Source organism: Poecilia latipinna, unplaced genomic scaffold (genome assembly GCF_001443285.1).
Source record: "Poecilia latipinna isolate Pla-1442-1.1 unplaced genomic scaffold, P_latipinna-1.0 Scaffold207, whole genome shotgun sequence".
In the NCBI taxonomy this organism is placed as follows: Eukaryota; Metazoa; Chordata; class Actinopteri; order Cyprinodontiformes; family Poeciliidae; genus Poecilia; species Poecilia latipinna.
The window spans coordinates 278,864-300,864 of NW_015112823.1; the positions used below are offsets into that span (position 1 = coordinate 278,864).

Below are 22,001 nucleotides of genomic sequence, written 5' to 3' on the forward strand. Positions count from 1 at the left end.
TCCCTACATTTTCAAAAAGGGGAAAATATTTTAGGTTAAATCCCCAAAAAAAACCCCCCCCCCCAAAAAAAAAAAAAAACTAAGCCTAACCTCTAACCCTAAAATGTCAAGACAGCAAATAAACAATAAAGAAATGATAACGCAGAAACATAAAGGAAAACAAAAGTAGTAATACATCAGGATCATAACACAGAGAAGTAGCAGTCATATAGTTAAGACGAGGCTAAAAAAAACATTCCTCTGTGGCTTATGTCATCCTGACTAGTGCAGTTATGTTGCTTTAGGCTGTTGGAGGACAAAACTGACCGTTCCTCACTCTGCCCAACCATTTATTTTATGTTTTCCTTTTTGTTTTCCCGTCATAAAAGCTACATCTGGCCTGGCATGCTGTTCAGCTGTGACATCTTCCTGGAGGGGATCAGGAGGAGCTATTCTGCTGAAAGCCCCATGACCATTACTTTCATCTCACAGTGACAGCCTCCTGTATTACAGTGAAAATACATAGACAATTTAAAGAAATTTGTGAAGTTACACCGTCAAGTTCTCCTCTAAGCAATCATGAATTACTTTGAAATCAAATCTAATCTTACTTTATAGTTCATAAAAAATCTCTATGGCAGCCAACCCACTACGGCACGCTTCTTTCATCACTTGTCCTCAGAATTTATTGTTTTTGTACAAGAATGTAAAGACTTGATTATGTCAAGACTTCGAAATATCTGCTGGGTATTTTGTAAATTGTTCTGTATACCTGATTATCATAATTTCAGGATATTTAAGTATAAAAAACCCCCACTATGTACAACATTCTACGTAAAGAACTTGGGTTCTGTTTTCCTAGATCTGATTTGTTAATAATGTAAAACTTTTCAAGACTTCTTATCTAATAAATGAAGACACTAATGAGAAAATGATGAGTGATTCTCAAGTTTCAATAAAGGTTGAGGGAATATAGGTTATCATCCCTCTTACTCGCTTGGGTCTTTAATTAACATAAAAAGATTACCCAAACTTTAAATGGCTTAAAGTTTTTAAAATCCACTTACTCACAGCACACATTAACCAGGCATCTCCTCTGTAGAGGCTGTCCTTAGTTTCTACAGTCTTATTTATGTAATAATGGTAATAAAATTCCAACTGAAGTATGTATTTACATATTTATTTAAAAAGTACATTAAAATATTTGCTATGTCAGAATTTGTCAACGTTTCTGGTTTTAATGGTTTCTAGCTTCCACCGTTTTTTTTTTTTACCGAATATTGTTTAAAGCTGAACTTGTTGCTTTTGATATATAAAAGTAAAGACAAACACAACAAAAATCTAAAATTTGATTCTGGTCCAAATCTTTTGAAATACTTATAACTCCTTTTCACTATTTCATCTCAAACTATAAAGCAGCAGAGCAATAGATGGTAGACAGAAAATAAAGAATTTATAATGTTCAGGTTTTTATCAGCTCATATGAAATTCGGGTTAATATGCACCAATAAATCCCAAAAGAGATTAATTACATGCAGCTAAAGTCACAGAAAACCAACTTCAGAGTCCTGCAGCAGATGGTATGGACACTTCTTGGATGACATGGGGAGAAAGTACAGTCTAAATTCACAAGGGTTGTGTGGTAAGATGCTGCCAAGTGTCTTGAAAACTCAATGTGTAAGTGTACTTAGAAAGGCTGCTCCTGTGTGAAAGGCAGGAGGGAAAAACTGCAGCAGAGAAACTGATGTAAGAAACCGAATTAGGCTGGAACAGAATGTGGATCTTATTTTAAACGCCAATCAATATGTGCATCTTTTTGGGGTTTTTTCTTTTTTGCTTGATCCCCACTGGATTTTGAATGCCACCCTTGAAAATAAATAAATAATGAAGAACAAATGAATAAATAAACAAATGTAAATCGTGGAAGACAAGGCTGCAGTATTCCATATGGACAGCAGAGAGAAAATTCACACAGAATTGTTGAATTATGAATAGATCTGTAAATATTGCATTTATCTATCCACATTTTAGAGTACTTTGGAAAAGTGTTCTTGATTGGTTCATTTAACATAGTTATTTGGGTTGTGGTAATTATGCCCCAGAAAACTTTCATGAAGGTATTCAAAACAAAGGTGGTCTACATCAGACCAAAACATCCTGTCATGGTTCGTGCAGAGGGATTTAAACTCCGGAGGGAAATTACTCAATTTATATTCAGATATTGTGAATATCTCTGAGTATCTGTGCTGAGAAAATCCCAGGAGACGCTTGGTAAGGTGCATCTTCCAAAAACAAAACAAAACAAAACAAAAAAAAAACTTCAAACTGAAATCACGTCTTGCTCAGTTTTGCTGGAAAAAAGCGGCAGATAAAAATTCCCATTTCTGTTTAAATTTTTACTCATTGTTGTACACAGGAATCCTTTAAAGTGAAAAGTTTCACACATTTTACTAGCCTGTCTTCTATTTACATGCTAATCCAGTGACAAACCGTCAGGGGCTTCAAATAATTCAGAGAAGCCCTTCTATACTGACTCTTGCCTATAATTTAAGAAAGCAAAACCTCTTTAAGCATTTCTTCAATGACGACTGCACATCAGAGTTTTGAGTCGGAAAATAAATGAACTGATAAAACGAACAAAGCACAGCCAAGCAGTTTTTAAATGTGCCGTCTGTAAGTGTTTGAGACAGTGCTGCGTTAGGTGTTTGAGAGACAGTTTTCTGGATCGCAGTTAAAATACAATGGCCAATTAAACAAAGCGACTGAAAAACATCAGGTGGACAATCTCATCAGCAAACAATATTTTGATTTGTAGCCAGTCTTGAAGATTTGCAGCTGATCATTTGATGGATTCTGTAGGAAATGGTGCTACAGAGATCTGTAGCACTAAAAACAGCATTGATATTGCTGTGGATTAACTAAACTACAGCTGTACAAATAAAAAAAGTCTCCTTAAAAATGCTGTGTATTATCTACTCCCTTCTAAACTCAGATTTGTTTTCTGTTTGAGGTTATACTGAAGGAACTGAAATACTATTTCAGACAAAGCAGGGGAACCAAAGTCACACAAAAATAAGTCTGCTCCTTGTTCTTAGATTTGTGGATTTTTAGAGATTAACATTTGCAGATTGTTTGTTAGTATAAATTAAAAAATTTCTGGGTATATTTTATGTGATTCTATGAAACGGTACCTAGAGCTCTTTGCAAAGTCAAATTAAATTTGAAACGCTATAAGAAATGTAGAGATGTGCCTTTTTATATTTTATATCTCTTGGTTTCGTAAATAAATTCAATAATATAGAAGGTATTATAGCCTGTGAAAAAGTCAGTTATGCGAGTTTTGCAGCTGCACCATGTAATCCTTTGAAGGTAATGAAAATAATCCATAAATCCATTTCGAAACTGAGTAATGGGGCCGATCGAATCCAAGTAGACTGCTGCTTGCTAAAATGTAGATTGCCTGCCAATATTGCAGCAAAAAATAACATTTTAAAATGTCACATAGATAAAAAGGAAACCATAAAAATGAGTATCTTGCTGGCTACACTGTGAACTATTTTTCTTTCCCAGTACTGAATCATATTTCAATAGTATATTACCAGCAAGAGGCACCTCATGATAGTTTTCAATCTGTACCAGAGTCCCATCACTATTCACATCACCTGTTAGACAAAAGACTGTCTTATTGATTGAGCTGTTGGTCTGAGATTACATAGTGGGAGACGATGGATTTTCTGCAGTCCAGGGGTCATGAAACTCCATCAGTGCTGTTCTACAATTATAGCCTGAGTCTGTGGTCTAACACTTAGTTATTCACCTTTAATGATAACCTAAAGCCGTTTTTCTGTGCTCAAAGGAGAAAGTCAAAACATCAATGCAGAGAAAGGTAAAGATGCCCAGATTGTTTACTTGAAATTGATTTTCAGTGACAGTAATTATATTTAAGGTACTGTAGATGTTAGGTCTGAGTTAACAAATAGATGATTATTCCTATTCATCTTTTCTATTATGAATACTGAAGTTGAAAACTTGAGACTTAGACATAAGTGGAGATTGCTGTGGTAAAGTGTTATTAACACTGACCAAACTCTGTCGGTTATGATGGTTTTTGAATGAACAATATATTAATTACTACAATTTTTGGAACATGCTTGATTTAGAGCTAATACTAATTGATTGATGAGTTTTCATCAGAAACCGTCAGTGTAAATCATTATGATGACGACAGTTATGGTGTTTTGTTCCCATTTCCATAAGTAATGTGCATAAAGCCTGCTAGATAATAGTTGTTCATAGCTCTCAATGATCCTCATTTTTCAAGAAAACCTCAGAGGGAGATTTGCTTTGCTCTTGTTTTGATGCATTGTCCCAGGCTGTCTTCAACAGTGCAATATTCAGGATTCACGGGTGTTTGGGGAAATTTCTTTAATTATAATTTCGTTTCAAGGTCCTGAGGTAATTTTAGATGCATTCTCTACAGATTATGTTGCAGGACCACCTCAGATAAACTTGCATGTTTGGTTTGAGGTATGATTACGTTAGGCTTTCAAAGAACAATTTCAACACATACAGACTGCCAGAACTCAAAGAGACATTTCAGATTTATGTTGTAACCGAAACACTGCGGTGTGATTCATCCTGGACACCGATTACATTTACCAGGACTCTATTTCAGGCTATTGCAGCAGGAAGCTATCATCACAATTTTGCTGCATCCACTGGATCAATATGGGTACGTATAAGATGTCCATGACTTTAGAGGAGATGGACATCACCACGCTTCCAGTATTGCCACTGGGTTTCCTGAAAACACATAATAGCTGAGAGACTTTATTACTCTGGTCACCTCTAAAAGTCTGAAAGATGCTAAAGGCTACAGTTTTGCGAGTGTATTCTGTTTTGTGCATTTATCTTAGCTTATTTGTGTGATTCCACATGACGAAAGAAAGAAAAATTCTTCATTCTAATGTTTGCTTCGTCCTTAAATCAACCAACCATTAGCATTCTACAACACAATAAATTATATTTCTGAAAAATACTCTTATTTTTATGAAAAGAATAAGTATAACAAAGTTTAGTTGTTTTGGTCATACCATGTCTGTATGTGCAGTTTTGTACTAGTCTGTGTACTGGTCAGATGTGTTTTTTTTTTTTCTTCTTTTCATTTTTGTGTTTTTGTCGATAATTGCACAAACCTAACAGTTTCTGCAAATTACCTATTTCATGGACATGCTGCAGAATGTTTGTCACAAGAATGATTTTAAAACATTTACTTGCTCCATAGAAGAGATTCGTAGGATAAGGGCAACATCGAGCAAACTTCTGTTTTCTGTTAGCATTTTTAAATTATACATGAAAAGTCAACAAAGTGGAACAAAAACCTGCCATGAGCAAGAACTGCAGCTGTGCATTTGCACAGCAAAATAAATACACAATATCCAGATGTATGCATGTGTCATCTCAGGAAGTATCAGAAATCTAAATCCCAGGGATGCATAAGTTGGAAGCTTTAAATAAACTCAGACATGGCTGTGAACCCAATCACTGACACTAACTTTCAGTTGTTAATGACACCATTGTTTTGGTTAAATGTGTTGACATGAAGACTTAGTCATGAGAGGCATATTTTTTTTTCTGTTTAAGAAAACTAAACAAAGTGCGGCTAAATATGGAAAATTAAATGTTCTTCTCAACGGTGAGTGACTGCTGAAAACTGGAAAATTCCTCACAAACATTCACTATTTCTGGCAGAAGAAAACTGATCTTATATTTCCCTTAAACTGGATATAGTTGTAAGCTGTCCAATTATGCATGCATGTCCATGTTACCATGCAGCCTTTGGAAGCTTTAAATCTCAAAGTCTGTACAGATCCAGCCTTTGAGGAGGCAGAGAACATTGCATATTGCCTCAGAATGATGCTGAAAATCTAGTTCATACCGTTTTTACCTCAAGGCTTGATTACTGCAATGCATTATTACCTGGATGTCCCAAAATCTCTCAAAGAAATCTTCAGCTCATCCAAATTGCAGCAGCTGAAATATTGGCAAAAATGAATAAAAGAGGCAATATTTCTGTGACTCCCTGTACAATACAGAAGTAATTTAAAATTCTTCTTCGTACCTAAAAAGTGTACAATAACCAGGCTCCATCTCATCATGAAGATCTTATGATTCCCTTCCATCCAATCAGAGCACTGTGCTCTAAGGCTAAAGGACTACTTGTGGGTCATAGAGTTTCCGCACAGAGCCTGTGGCCGTCAGGAGCCTGCCTGATTCAACAGTCAGATGAGGTCTCTATTTTCAAGGTTTTTATTTTTCTTTTTAACCACACAAAGCAGCTTGCATGGCTTTTGGTTAACCAAACAATGTCCAGATAACCAAGGACACTGTTTATTTGGTGAAACTTAGTGCTACATGATTTATCTCATGTAGCACGTAAAAGCAGCATAAAAGAATCCACAGTATTTCACTAGATACCCCAGAGAATCCAATAAAACTAACAGATATTGGTATCACAATATAATTTTTCCACAAAGCGAAAACATAAAAAGAAAACCAGGGCTTATTTTAACCGTTTTACCGCTGAACCTCATAAAGTTGCGGCCAAGGACTGTAGCTGCTGGCCTTGTTCAAATGCATCTCTGAGGACACGATGAGAGCCAGCCCTGTGTTGGCAGTCAGTCTGGGGGCCATGACCAGTGTGCTGCAGGCGGGCAAACTCTGCTGGTGCTCCATCGCAGTGGTTCCCAACCCTGAACCTCAGGGCATTTTATCCTGAATGATTTAGATAATGCTCCTCTTCAGAATACCTGATTAAGATAAATATTTATAAACAACCTATTTCAGAACCTTTATGAGGTAAATCTGTAATTTCACTGTGATATGTGAAATTGCAACACAGAACAACAGGTGCAAGGTTGTGGACTACCTCTTTCTGGGATTTCAAATCTTGGGTCTAAAATATATAGGCCTAACTTTAAATCCATATTTGCCTTAAAGTTTGCTTTTTAGCCACATTTTTTATTACTGTGACCAATTTTGCAGTGTCTTGTAGTCAGACATGCTGTCGACAAAATGTCATTGTAATGTTATACAAAGACAATAATTCTACCTACCTACCTAAATAGCAACTCAGTAAAGCAGTTGGGTTAATTATAGTTTGTAAATGTCAGCACAAAATTAATCCTAACAAAGGTTTTGAACTAAAGTGATGTTACACAACATTTGACGAATGTGCTCTGTTTTAAAACTGTGAACAAAAATCCAAACACGGCAGCTAAATGATTTCTGGGATTAGTCTTCCTTCTGTTCTGCTAATTGGATCTCTGTTATTAGCTACGATGGGTGAATCCACATTTCGCATCTTGCTTTTATTGAAAAGGCTATTAGTTCATTTAATGGTCTTTGTAACTTTGCGGTGAGCTACTTTTACCAATCCTTGAGAAGGACAGCTAATGCTCTGACCCTTCTGTGTGTCATACTGCTATTATAAACACACACTGTGTATTTTTGTGGTTCACAGGCAGAGTTGATGGTGTATAACATAATGATATGGTGGAAATTATGGAGAGGGTACATCTGTCTGCTCTGTCCAGCATTATAAAAAGTAACACAGACTTTAATGCTTACAATTCTCTACAGACGGATCATCGCGGGGAGGGGTGGAGGGAGGTGATTCAGAATCAATCAGTATTGATTTTTTTTGTTCTTGCTAAAACTACACAAGTAAGAAAGGATTATTTCTTCTGCTGTGTTGACTATTTTAGAAGTGTTGGGCCAAGTCGTTAAAACATGTGATCTGCAAAGTCAAGGTGACTATTTCACTGGTTTCTAACAATCTCTCTGAAGAATCATGAGTTACCTTTTAAATAATATCTGGGATGACGTCTACCTTGTTACAATTTGGAGGCTGGGGTTTTCTGAAACTGCCCAACCAGCTTATCTTCTGCAGTAAATATCTATATACGCTAAAATAGATAATGACTAACATAACTCCCCAGCTACACGTGGACAAACTGTTGGAAAATTACAGACATGCATAAGCCTGCATGTGTTCATAGCATTTTGAGATCAATTGGACGGATTCATTCATGGGCTTGCGGTTGCCATGACAGCACTGTAGGCGGAAATAATAGAGCAGTATATTGGGGGGAAAAAAAAGGTGTTTTTGAGTGATATCTGACCACAGATTTGGGAAAGCTTTTTAATTCCTGATGTTCAAAAGTGATAAATGATCAAATATTTGTATTTCTTTTAAATCTGGTGTTTCTTTAAAAAGAAGTGTGCTGCTGCAGATTTGATTCCTTGTCTGTTGTGTCCTTTTTATCACCTTCACAATGGGGTTTTTATTGTCATTGTTGTGCAGACTCAGCATTGTCACTAAAATCGAGGCTGCATTCAGTTGCAACACAAAGAGACCTAAAGGATTCTTGTAGGCAGGAACAGACGCTGAAATTTATGTCACAGGAGCTTTGTGGATAAGCCAAAGATCAAGCCAGCTGTGGTGTGAATCCCTCCTAAAATTGATTCAGACTCAAAGGCAGACATTTTTTGTGACAAACTAAAGTGCTTTCAACTAGTTTAGGAATTTAGAAATGCCCAGCAATGACAGCACCACTCTGTAAAAAGCACACATTTTTTAACACACTGCAACACCACCAAAATACTGCTTTGAATACACATGCCACACACTTGAATCAAATACCATGCATCCTGTACTTTTATGGTTTTATGGAAAAAAGGTGAAGCCTGGAGCTTTCCACTTTTACAGCCACTGTAATATTTTTCCCTCACATTTCCTGAATAAACAATGGACTTCATGGCCAGAGGCATTACTCACCCTGATGCCCAGCTCCACATTTTCTCCCCCATACACCTCCATGCCTTCATCCAGCAGACCAATCTCCTCAAAGTACAGTCTGTCCACCACAAAGCAGCCAATCAGAGCTGGGCTCCTGAAACATTTACAATGAAGATCAGTTTTGTTCCATGACAGTAAGGACCCCCCCAAAAATATATATGTAATAATGTTAAAGATCACAATCTAGTATTTGTAGATTACTGACATTTAGTAATTTAATGTCAAACATATAACTGTGCAGCTGGATTATTTTACTTACTGGATTGGGGCACTTTTGTTGCCCCTGTGCCACCAGGTCTTGGGTGGATTGAGGTAGCGGCACCAGAGTTCCCAGTCAAAGCCCTGGGCGGACAGTGGGTACTCTTCAATCTCAAACGTGTCATACTTGATGTTGTCAAACGATGGGGAGATTATCCGTGTTCTGTCCTCTTTAATTCTCAGCAGTATTGGTTCAGCCCTGGCAACATGGAGAAAGATCTTAATTTCATCATTTGCATTTAGTTTGACAACCTTACTCTCCATTGAACATGTTTCCAAAATGATTTCCAATAAAATCTAGAAAAAAAAAGATATCTACTTATAAAAAGGATATCTTCTGTAAAGATTTATGAAAGGAAGGGTCACTCTCAGGAGCTACATGAATTCCACTGTCGAACCAGGACAGGATCCCACCTGTTCAAGTTCAGTCAAGAAATCTCTTCACAACTAGATAATGTAGATATGGTAGTATTACAACAAATAAGATACAGTTGTGAATGAAAGCAACACAAAGTGGAGAGACAGAGGGGTCAGCAGATGCAGAGGTGAATAGTGCACAGAGGCCATCAGCTGTCTGCAGAGTTAATAGCTTCAGATTAGTACAGGAACAGTACATGAAGAGGCTGATGTGTTTCCATGACTGAGCACTTGTATCTAAGTCTTTCATCAACAAGTGCAAGGCAAAGGGTCGGCTGAAGGTATAAAGCGTGCCACCACAGGACTCTATAGCCAATTGCAATTGAGTTGCAAAAAGAACGGCATTTGCCTGACCGCATGGTGTAAAAGCGTGAAGTTTGGTGCAGAGCAGACTGTAGTGTGGGACGGTTTCTCAAAAGTTGAGCTTGTGAATGAGCCGTGAACCATTACCAAGACATTTTGGGTAGTTTATGTTACAATTGGTAAATGCTCTATTGGAACAATGATCAAAAATTCCCATAACTTCTAAACCAAGTAGAAATCTTTGCCATCCCTTTGCAGTTGAATCTGTTGCAACTGCAAACGGTGGGCAAATGTCATGTTAAAGGCTTCGTACTAAAACTAGGATGTCATTAAAGTTAATGTGCGCGTAAAAGCAAGTCATCCAATACAGTTGGCATTATACTATACGTTATGAATAGGTATTCAACATGTTGAATATAGATGTTTTCTATTGTCACAGTTTGTAGATTTGAAAGAGAAAACAATACAACAGATACATTAGAGAAAATTACAAAATTTGTATTGGTGTGAACAATTTATTTATTAGCCATGTGGAACACAAAGCTAACAACTTTTACAGTGAACCATTAGTATTAAAGCACTTGAGAAAACAAGCTACTTATGTCTGCTATTTTTATTGCAGCATAACGAACTTAAAAGAATATTAATGTGGTTCAAAAAATATTATCAATAGATTGACATTTTAGGTAAAATGATTAATTTCTGCCACAGTAATGGGTATAACTCACATTGTGCTGAGTAACATCTTGGTTAAGCAACACTTGTAGGAATTTAGGAACTGTCCAAACCATTTGCAATTTCTTTGATGGTAAAATTTTTTTCTCCTAATTTCCTAATGTCAGATTAGTTAGGGGTCTATATCTATTAATCACAAAAACATTCTCTACGGGCTACACTGTTACAACAGGTTTTTTTTTTTTTAAAGAAATGCAAATGTATTTGATATTGTTATTGTGAATCAAGTAAAACCGCTCCTAAATAAATGTAAAAAAAAAAAAAAAAAAACAGGTTCAAAGTACCTACTGCATATTATAATAAAAAAAACCGAGTCTCGCTTTTCAGAGGAAATGTTCCAGCAGGTTTAACAGAAACACTTGAATTACAAATGAGAGGCAGAAAAGTGCATCAGTTGAAAAAAGTACAACACCAGGCTGAAACCCATGTTTGTTTTGTGACAGATAAACACGCTGCCTGTATAACAGGTCACACACCTTTGTGTTGTAATGACCAGAAAAAACTGAGTTGAACAGTTTAAATGTGGTTTCAGTTTTCCCGTGTTTGTCTTGAGAAAATGTTATCTGTATGCCAGAAATTTAAAACAGTTTCCACAAATCCAATTCCTTGTCTCAAGCTGACATACAACTTTGAACAAAAATAGTATACATGCATTTTATACATAGGTAAGACCGTTGTTTTAAACCCATGTTTACATAGTAAGAAACCATAACTAACAGTGACAACAGTCAGTGTCTTAATCCCCTTTTTATTCAGATTGCTTTAAAAACATGCAAATGAATGCAAAGTATGAAGAATGGATTAGCGGCATGGTACTTCACTGCAAACTTATTCTTGATAATTACCAGCTCAAGGGATTCACCTGCATTTTGTTTTATTTTTGTAGTTTATGCATCAGGTTGAAGGTTTCCGTATAGCACAAATTGGCTTAAGTGTGTGTGTGCAAGTTTAAGTGTGTGTGTCATAATAGTGCAAAGTAAACATACATATTTAGAACATTATGGATACCAAGAATTACAGATAATAGCATACACAATAATGTAACGAATACAATGTACATACAGACATATTTTAGTTATTGGGCTGCTTGAGAAATTAAAAAGGAGAAATTAAATTTCTCAGCCTTACAGTCAGTTATCAGTTATTACATTTTATATGCAATGCTAACTTTTTAGCATTACATTAATCTACTCAAGATTTAATGAAACATTATTCTAAATTTCCAGAATAAACTGACTTTAAATGACTGAAGAACTTGTGCCCATCTGTTAAATGACTTTAAACTTGTGCCCATCTGTTAAACCTAGCTAATATCACTTCACGCTGCATTTGTGAGTGACTCACCAGCCGACATTGAACTCAACGTGGGCATCAAATAGAGCAACAACTGGAGCAGTGGCAGCCCTCCATCCACTCACTCTGGACCGGATCAGCCCCTCCTGCCTGGTGTGCCGCACTATCTTTATGAATCCTGGACGCTGACTGTTTGTTTCCAACACAAAGTCCTGCAGTTTTTCCTTGAGCTCATCTGCAAACAAAGCAAACAGACAGAATGCATTTTGCATCAATATCAGCAGAGCTTTTGAATATTCCCTTCAGGATTAGGTGAGTAAAGTGAGAGTTGCCTCAAGCAAACCACCCACAAGACATCATCATGTTCTCCTCCAGTGGGCAGTTTTTCAATGGGCAGAGGCCAAAGGCACTCATGCTTCATTGCTTTGATCAGTGGACCAAATAGGGAGCAGCTTGAGCAGACTGCTGACTTCCATGGGGTTTAACAGCCGTCACAGGGTCTCTGCAATATTGAGTGTCAGCCTGCAATCCTTTTCAACACATGGCAGATGTCCATATTAAAAGTTTATCTTCATTACTACCTGACTCATACAGTTTGATGAATCATACCCTGCAAGATGAGGTCAGACTGAGTGTTAGTGGAGCAAAATCAGCATTTGTAGGGATTTTTTTCTTGGAAATGTAAGGAACTACAATAGTGGATTAAACTTTCCATTTTATTTGGTATTAATACATATCAGGATTTTTCAAGATATACCATTAGCTGAACATTTGTATATAATTGAAGGTTGTTTTGATTTCTTCCACAAATAAGAAAGTGGCTTTTTCTCATTACAGAAAATTAAATATATCCATTAATGAAATCCATGCTTTATGGTAGAGAGCACCAGCTGTAAAGTGGAGCACCAGCACTGTTGTATCACATCTGGAAGGTCTTTGCATCTATGGATGGTCTTTAAAGATGTACTTTGCTTATGCTCCTCTTGTAACTATGAATTTTCAGCAGTTACTCTGCTTTCCTTCCATAAACATGTATGTTAGTTTAACTTTAACCCAAAGTTCACTGGATGTCATTTCCATCAAGCTGTTTACTATTGTGCCTATATGCCAAAGTATTGAAAATGGTCATTTTGCGTGGCTCTAAATGTTCAGAACAAAATAAAGTTTATGGGACATCAACTCCTTGTTCTTCATGTTTTCTGTCTTGGCATTTTAGGCATACCTTAAGGAGCAGCTTGCTGCCTTGCATAAAAACAATGTCTCAAGACAAATATTTTAATTGAATGACTGACATATTGGTATAACCCACAACCAGTTAGCTTACTTGCATGGATTTGTGGGTGTGTGGATGCATGTTTGTGCCAGTGGAAGGGGTGTGTGTATGAACTTGTCACTTGAAGTTGCAAAGTTAAGAGTGGTGAGAAAGGCAGGAAGCCTGCAGCACTCATTACCCAAGAGCAGGTAGCCTTCAGTCATAAATGCGACAGCAGCCCCAGTCAGACACACACCAGGCACCCCCACAGAACAGCCTTAAATAGAGATAAGTTGGCAGTAAAGCACAGCAACAGCAGCCTTCAGGCTGAAAGAGGCACTGGGAGTGAAGCAGGCCATCGAACTTTCCGACCTAGTCCCCTACGCAAAGAAAGCCCGAACCCAGTCATCCGGGTAGCCAGGCATCTGCACAAACCCCCGGCAGCAAGACTGCCCATCACCCACCAAAGAGGAGAGAGACCATCACACTGCAGCTGTGGTAGTGAAGAGAGGGACGTCACAAAGCCATGCCTAGAACCCAGAGAGGACGGAGGAGTATGTGCTGCTTTTAATGCCCTCCTGTTTTGAATAGTGTGTGCATATTAGGATCAAGGGTGTAGGATTTAGTGTTCTCCTGTGCACCGCCATAACAAAATTAATTTATTTTTCAATATTTAAGTGTGAACAGACCATCTTGAAATCATTTTTAAGGACCCGGCACCCCAAGGTGAGACATCTTCATCACACAATGCACACAATGAAATTACTTTAGTGTTATTCTACAGTCTCTGCTACGATATTTAAGTTTCACTTGTGTTGATTCTGTAGCAGTGATGCATGGTTGCCATGGATAAAAGGCAGTACCCATCTTGCATAATTTGTTTTTTTCTTTAGCAAAGCGTGAAAACATCAATAACAACCGGGCTTATCTGGTGACCTGACTGTATGTTTCAGTGTCAAATAAGTTAGATGTTTCTCAATAGCATCATGTCATCCTGTGCCATTAAAAGAAAGGCATATAGTGCGAGTGGAAGGTTCTCTGATGGTCCTAGTAAATTGTTTCCTCTTGCTTAATAACTAATGGGATAGACTCTACAGGTGTTGCATTACAATTTTAGAAGTTAGAAAACCGATTATGTCTGTGTCTAGACTTAGCTGGATAAATTAATCCACATGCTTACTGCTTTTAAGAAGGAATGATTCATGGATAAATAGCAGAGACATTAGGTTGTTTTTCTCTTTTCTGTGCCTGCTGGCTCTCAGCAGGGGTAGGTGTTTTCTCCAACAGACAGAAAGTAACTTGCAGCAGCATATTTTTTTTACCCTTTCTGTTTTTCTAATGTGCACAGCATGAAACAGGTAGCTATCATGTTTGTTCATTATGGGGTGGTCAGGTTTGTGTTCTCATAGACTTAATCAACCAGCAGTAACCTGTACCTACTCATGTTTTACAACACTTATCAGAAAAATTAGCTTCTGAAGTCATTTACCTCAGTCTTCTAAAATTAACTGAAGGAAGCTGCAGAGACTTGCGTGAAAAGGCTGCTGCAACAGATTTAATAACTTTTATTTCATCAATAATTAAGACACCCTAATGTGTTGGGAATTGAAAAATAAGAGTGATGTGGCGCTATGCCTCATAACAAATCACAATAAAGCACACACCATTACGCCAGCAATGGCTGATGGCTACCACTCATCAATCTTTCAGGACTGATATCCCGCTGAAGCTCCGCCGGAGTTACACTGAAGTTGCACAAAAAGCAAGCAAGTTTTCAAGCATAGCTGTGCAGTCATGAAATAAATCCAGCAGCTTATGATTGTAAATCTAGCTGAAATGTCATCTCAGAAAATAATGAGCAAAGTTAATGGTGAGTGCAAAAAATGAACATGTTATTTTAGTCAGATCAGTCTAGCCTTAAGTCATACATATCGCAGTAACAAACCACATCAATACTGATTTAGATTCTTGCAAAATATAGAAAGCAGGGGATATGTTAACAATTATAAAACCCATGTTTTGTAATATAATTTACAACCATTTTATAATTGTATAATGATGCTCATGGAAGTCTAACCTGAAACATGATTTTTGTTTTCATAAAATCAACACTGCATTCATGCATGTTCCTCTGCAAGCATCATCTATCACCATTAGAGCATTTCTTCTCGCACAGCAGATGGCAGATCGGCATGGTTACAGGTCTCACACTTGCTTTTTAGTTTGAGCTGCAACACTTGCTTGGCAGCTTCTCAGTACATAAGTCCACCACAGCAAAATTTGTGTCTGAAACATCCAGCAGGTACTGGCTCTTCCTCGGCAATCAAACCCACGGCCCACTGGCAGTTTGTTAAAAAACAGTGTGAGTGAGCGAAGCTCCAGCCTGAAGATTGGCTTTGCTAGTTTTGGCTGATATCACATCCCAGCTTTGTGAACCCTCCAGCTTTCATTAGCTGGTTTGGGAACAACATCGTGCAAGATATCCAACAGTGACTGGAACTTCTCTGCACACCTTAGGCTGCTGAATAAATCCACATTAGATTACTGCTCTCACAGCAAAGCACAATGGTGAAATGGAAAGCGAGTTTCAGGTTCTTCCTGGCAGACAAAACAATGCAGGAAACAATGTTATCATTTTGAACAGGTCTAACATAAAATTAATATTATCACCTATTTTTTCCATCACAGATCAGTCTATTTTTAAGTGCGATAAATTGACAAAGTGAAAGTGTTAATTAAGTGCCATCAGTCTCACAGTCTCCTTTTTAATTTCTCAAAAAAAAAAAAAAAAAAAAAAAAAAGCTGAAATAACTTAAAACATGCATTGGAAGCAGTGGCTGCCTTTCAATCTGCTCTGGTTTTTGATCTACCTTATCTGGTGCAGAAACATGGCACTGAAGCAAAGAGGAGCCGCACCATCTGGAGGTATAAAATTTTAACTCCAATATGATGCAACATGTACTAGTCCTTAAACCTGATGTGATTCCATTCATATTTTATTGTAATATAAAATAACAATTGAACCTCAATGTTTCAATGAAAGGTTTGAAGTCAGTTACTTGATGCAATATAGCAAAAATATAATCTTTAAAAAAATAACTGATTTTAAACAGTTTAAGTTAAAAACAAATCCTCAAAAGCACACTTAGAACAATTTAAATATCATAGCACTACATATGGATGTCACATAATATTTTACTGAGGTTATTCAGTGTGAAAACAAAAATTTAAGTTACTGTAATTATTCAACTCTTTCAACCACTTTGATAACCTGATGGTTTGTGAAACAAAATACTACTGAATCTGCTGGTAGTTTTAGTAACACAGATGTCAGCATCACATTACATGAAAAGTTCAAGAAAAATTGACAAACCTTTACTAAAAAAAAGAAACGTAAAAAAAAGATTTAATATTAAAAAATTCTAACAAATTTAATAATATTTAACAGAAACTGGATGCAAATCAGAAATTGTTCCCACTATGCAATAAACCTCTGTGATGTTCCCTCCCTGTAACTGTTTCTTCTCTATTAGGGGCCAGGGAAGAACAAATCTCCTGGAGCTGTGAGGATCACTCACAGCTGAGTCACCAACGCTGGCAAGAAACCAAGACATCACTGACTGATCAGAGTGTCTATCCTCATTTACACTCTCAACGTGTACAAAGGTCGTGGTATTATAAGATATAAAGTAATTTCACCTCCAACAGTTGATATGCTTATTTTTATTATTTACCCTTTATGGTGTAAACATTTTAACTCTAAAATTCTCGTCACTGTATTTTCAGGACTTTAGAGCGCACCTTACTATAAGCCGCACCTAAAAAGGTTAAAAAGAATAAAAATGGAAACGTACATATAGCCTATAAGCCACTGATATCTCCGCCGCCCTGCGTCTCCAACTCCGAACCATGGTTTCGTACACTCTGAGCTTAACTGCAGCGGCTCTATTTCCCTACTGTACTGCTGGATCGATAACCCTCCACTTAAAAGCTGCATCAAATGAACTTCTTCATGTGGTTTCCATGATGAGGGAAAACACTTCTCCGTTGTGCCTGATGCTAACATGCGCTTGTTCTAAATGAAAATTAATGCTTTCTTCTTTGATTTCCAATTTTAACTTCCAATGATTCACTTCCTGCTAAAGAGCCCCCTGGTGGTTGAAGAAAAACACACAGAAAAGCAGCACCGGGTTACAAGCTGCATGGTTCAAAGTGTGGGGAATTTGTCGCGGTTTATAGTCTGAAAAATACGGTAGTTGACCACATGAAAGACAACTTGGTAATAAATGTAACAAGCTCAGGTTGCTCTTGGTTGATACAGATTCTGCAGACATTTTTTATATTTTTCTCTGAATCCTTTACATGTAACTTTAAAGATAGAATCATCATCTTCTGTACAGATCGTTTAATAGGAGAGCCCCCCTTCTTCAGTTTTCTTCCAAATCTGACCAGGAGTTCACCAGTCGAGAGTTTTCAAGTCACAGCTTGGGACACTATCCAATTACAAAAGAATCAGCTGGGTCAATTTGCCATTTTCTCCCTTGATGGCTATGTATGTTCTCCCGCATGCTAATGTCTTCTGGAGTTGAACTGTGACAACGCCAGGTGACTAATGTGAACAAGCAGGTGGCTGAGAGGTTAGGTGTGGACCCCTTCAAGAATCTCAGCAGAGTCAGGGGTCAACAGCCTGACGACATTTAGAGCTCAGTCTTGGTTGAAATGATAGGACCAGGCCTATCGGACGCAGTGTGACAGAGTGCTCAAACAGAGTGAAATGCCATCAGCAAAATGTCGCAGTGTCACTTGGGACTCTGAAGAAGCTGAAGACGACAACTCTCCAGCTCGCGGTTGTGTAATGAAATATGAATGTTCATTGCTCGTGATGTGGTAATCTGTCTGTGCCGGAAACTTTCGGTTTTCACATTTACATTTTTTAATAGATATCTTACACTTTCTGGTCAATAATAGCCCGAGGGAGCACGACCATACTTATTCCAGAGTGTTAAATTAACAAAATTGATTTAAATTCAGTTTCAGGAGCCTCCAGGACATGCCACATTTTGGTCGATTGACTTTGGCAAACAGTTTTTCCCACGTTGATAATCTAATTCCTTGTTGAAAGCAGCAGAGCCAATTAAAATGCATAAAACTTATAAATGACTTTGGCACTCAGTCATTACCATTTTTAATATTGGCTTTCTGCCGTTATAATATAGTCCTGTAGAGCAAACTACCAGCTCCACCTTTCATATATAACTACAGGTTGATTTTTTTCCCCTATACATGGTACACCTCTAACCCGTATTCTCAGAATACAATGACTATGTTTCTAAGTCAACAATCCTTACAAGACATGCAGTGAATGCAGATGAAAGAATTAGGCTTAGAAATGAAGACAAGGCTCATTGCAAACACCTCATCACCTTGCTGGATTGTTGCGTGCCTCTGGGCAAATTTCCTGGCTCCGCAGCTAATTAGTGTTATTCATCCATCGGCTCAACCCAGCGAACACGGCCCCCTAATTAACATTAAAAGAGCCTGGAGACCATCAGAGGAGCAACGGACATCATAGATTTCTCTAAACATGCAAATGCTGATTTCTGAATTACCAAGGTGTTCCTGAATTTGCATTCTCCCTTCTGGATATTTTACATGAATGATTAATATCAAGTGATTTCACCAGAAAACTTCATTTTTAGATGACAAAATGTATTTTGACTTTGAATATGAGGCTAGTGTCATCTCTTGGGAGACATTCGGACCATCAGCTGCTTGAGAAGTTTTTCAACTAGAAGCTATCACTTTGAGACAATTGAGTCAATGGAAGTACTCCTGCACAAAACTTTTCAGTTATTTATTTTTATATAAAAATATTATATACAAAGGTATTTCATTAAAAACAAATCCAAAACATTTGGAGCTGTAATTGTTAGTTCAAACTACCAAAACAGAGGGCATAATGCATTTTAGATTTTTATTGGGTAAACAAAAAGTTGACTACCATTAATCTTTTTTCTTACAGTTTGAGTTGGACTATCTAAAAAACACAAATATAAAGTGACGTTTTTAGGTGGAAAGTGACAAAAGTTCAAGGGTTCTCTCAATACATTCACAAGATTTTGCATACCTGATTCAGAGCAGATTTATTGTCTAATGGACATTTGTGCTAAAACATGCCAGTATTTTGACAGAGTGTCACAGGAAGTTCGAGAAAAGTTGGCAAAGAGCACTGCATTATTTTGTTGCCACAATCAAAACTGTGCAAACACAAACTTTTTTTTGGTTTAAACTTTGAGACAGCAAGTTGCTCTTTATGTGCTTCAACTTTATAAAGTTTTTTCCAAACTTCTGTGGAGAGCTCACTAGTGTCAGTCATCATAACACCACTGTCATCCTTCAACAGCTCATCTCCTGGGAGATTTCAGAGCGAGACATCAATTACATGTGAGACACATGCTTGTCTTTGTTGGCATCAGGGATTATTGTGAGGAGGGAAGGACTAAGGTGCAGACCCACATCAGAAATTGACAGACTAAACCTGAAAGAAATTCAGTGTTGACTTACTCTGCACAACCAGCCAATATCCTCATAAAAAACCCATAAGCAAGGTAGAAAGAAAATCACCAAATACAAAAAAAAAGTATAGTAAACACAACCTTACCTTTGCCACTAAATGTTTGTTAATCACTGACTTGATTGTAGATCCTAGTTCAAATATTGCTAGCTAAAATCAAAGCAAGCAAACACACACTAAAATACATACCAATTAATGTGTTTCCATCTTGTTTTAACTTAATAATAAAATACAGAAAAAAACATTGACCATAAAAAATGTGTTGCAGGTTTCTTTCAAAGTAGCAGAAGATGGGGAATTACAAGAATAGTCATATACGCATCAAAGAACAGGTCATGAACATGTTTTGATTCTTGTTGAAGTCAAATGAAGAGTCACATCAAAACATGTGCCGTTTGTTGATGTGTTTTGCAGGCTGAAAAAAAGTATTTATGACACATTTAAGGATTAGAAACCCAGCCTCATCAGAATTTCCAACCTTTGATGTACGGTACTATTAACCAAACACATTCAGGGAATAGCTGAACTGTTTCACTCACTGATACATTGATCAATGCATTTCTAATCATGCGACAAAGCCAGACATGCACAATATATTGAATCATAATCATCAGAGCATAATCAGTATCACCAAGATCAAAAAACTAATGTGCTTTCAATTTCCACTCTACATTCCAATATTACATCTGTCAGATTGGATGCTCCAAAACATCTTTGATTTGCACCATATGAATAGTTTTAGAGGCTGAAAGGCAAAATTGTAAATTTTAACTATGGGACGGAGACAAAAGAAAAATGTGGAATAGTTGTAATTGATATCATCACAAAAATCAGCAACAGTCTCATAACTTCATGTTTTTTCTAATACTGTAAAAACTAACCCAAGATAACCTGAGTTCCTGTTGTCAAACACTAATCATAGCTACGTTTATGATTCACGTTCTATTAAGGTGTGTAAGCGTAACATGTTATGTGGTTTATCTTTTTTAAAAACGTTTTATGAAAGGCAACTTTAACAATAGAGTAAATTAACAATATTTTATCGTATCTAATAAAAAATTGTGGTTCTGAGAGAAATTCTTAGTGTATTGTTAAAGATTTATTGTATTTAAAACAAAACTGTTTTCTTAGCTTAGACTTGCCTAAATTTTACTTTTTTTTTTAAAGTATTTTAGTCCTTTAAAATGTGTGGCAAACCACTATAATACATTTTTGTGTAGAGTGTATTGGTTTCTTATCACTAAAACCCACAAAACTCAAAAGCTTTGAGTCCGAGTGCACAGTGTAAACTGACACAACAGTGAATCCACTGATATGTATGCTGTTTATCAGATGTTATCTCAGTTGCTTTGGAAGTGTGTGCAGGTTGAGTAACTGTGTATAAACAGGCTGTTATCGTAAAGCAGCGTATAAAAAAAAAAGTACTGAAGAATTCAGAGTATCTTCTCCATGACAGACTGGTGCATACTGCTTCCACGTGCTGATAAAGCCGAAGCTGCAAAGTGCCTGTCACACCTGCATTTTCAACTCAGCTAAAGCTTTAAAAAATAACTTTAAAGATGGGGCTTTGCTGTCAGCTGTGAGGTGTTTGGTGGAGTGAGATTTTTTTCTTTACCGTTATTGCTGTTGTCGTCCACTAGGATAATCTCTTTAAGAAGGTGGGAGGGTGTCCTGTTGATGGCAGAGTGGATGGATCGCAGGATGACTGACAAGGCTTCATTCACAAATATGAACACAATGCTCACTTGAGGAAGGTTCAGGGGATAAGTGAAGTTTCTGCACCTAAGGAAGACAGATAAAAGTCCTGGTAAATGAAGCCACAGATACTCCAACAAATAAAAAGAAACCTCTTTGTAAATAAAATTACATTATCATGATTTATATCAAAGCTAACTGGTTCGTTTGGTTAAGGAATTATATTTATTATTTTCTATACACACAGAATTTGCTAGTAGGAAGCAGTATTTTTTATTTTCCACGCATGTAGTATCATTTTATAGCAAATGTGTGACAGAGGAGCGTGTCATGAGCTGGGACGTAGACCCACAGTAAAGTCCGTGCCAACATCCAACTACGCGCACACAAATGTGCGCACCCGACAGAACTTACTTTTTGGCGTGGTTCATCGTGGGTGTACACGCGGTGCTCCTGTCACAGTTGTCATATCCGTCCTGGCTTGTAATTTTCAGTGGCAAACATTTTACCGGTTCCCATATTCAAGCAAAGCTATTTCCGGATTAATGCGCGCCAGGGGAGGGAGTCACGTGATGGCGTAATGGCGTCATCAGGACGCTGTATGCCTTGAGTATTGCTGGGTTGCAGACACGTGA

At 37.3% G+C, this 22,001-nt stretch overlaps 1 protein-coding gene across 3 annotated transcripts in view; it reads right to left on the bottom strand.

Annotated features, from left to right (window-relative positions):
• galnt18b (UDP-N-acetyl-alpha-D-galactosamine:polypeptide N-acetylgalactosaminyltransferase 18b) overlaps positions 1 to 22,001 on the bottom strand; it is a 108,309-nt gene that overhangs the window by 30,640 nt on the left and 55,668 nt on the right. For 2 of the 3 annotated variants that reach the window (XM_015031422.1, XM_015031423.1), the window contains 4 exons: positions 21,287 to 21,453; positions 11,897 to 12,080; positions 9,099 to 9,296; positions 8,819 to 8,933 (listed from right to left, as the gene is read on the bottom strand). In XM_015031422.1, the coding sequence (XP_014886908.1) occupies positions 8,819 to 8,933; positions 9,099 to 9,296; positions 11,897 to 12,080; positions 21,287 to 21,453 (664 nt within the window). Of the gene's footprint in view, positions 1 to 8,818; positions 8,934 to 9,098; positions 9,297 to 11,896; positions 12,081 to 21,286; positions 21,454 to 21,780; positions 21,901 to 22,001 lie in introns of those variants that run through there. The other variant, XM_015031424.1, reaches the window with a different exon arrangement.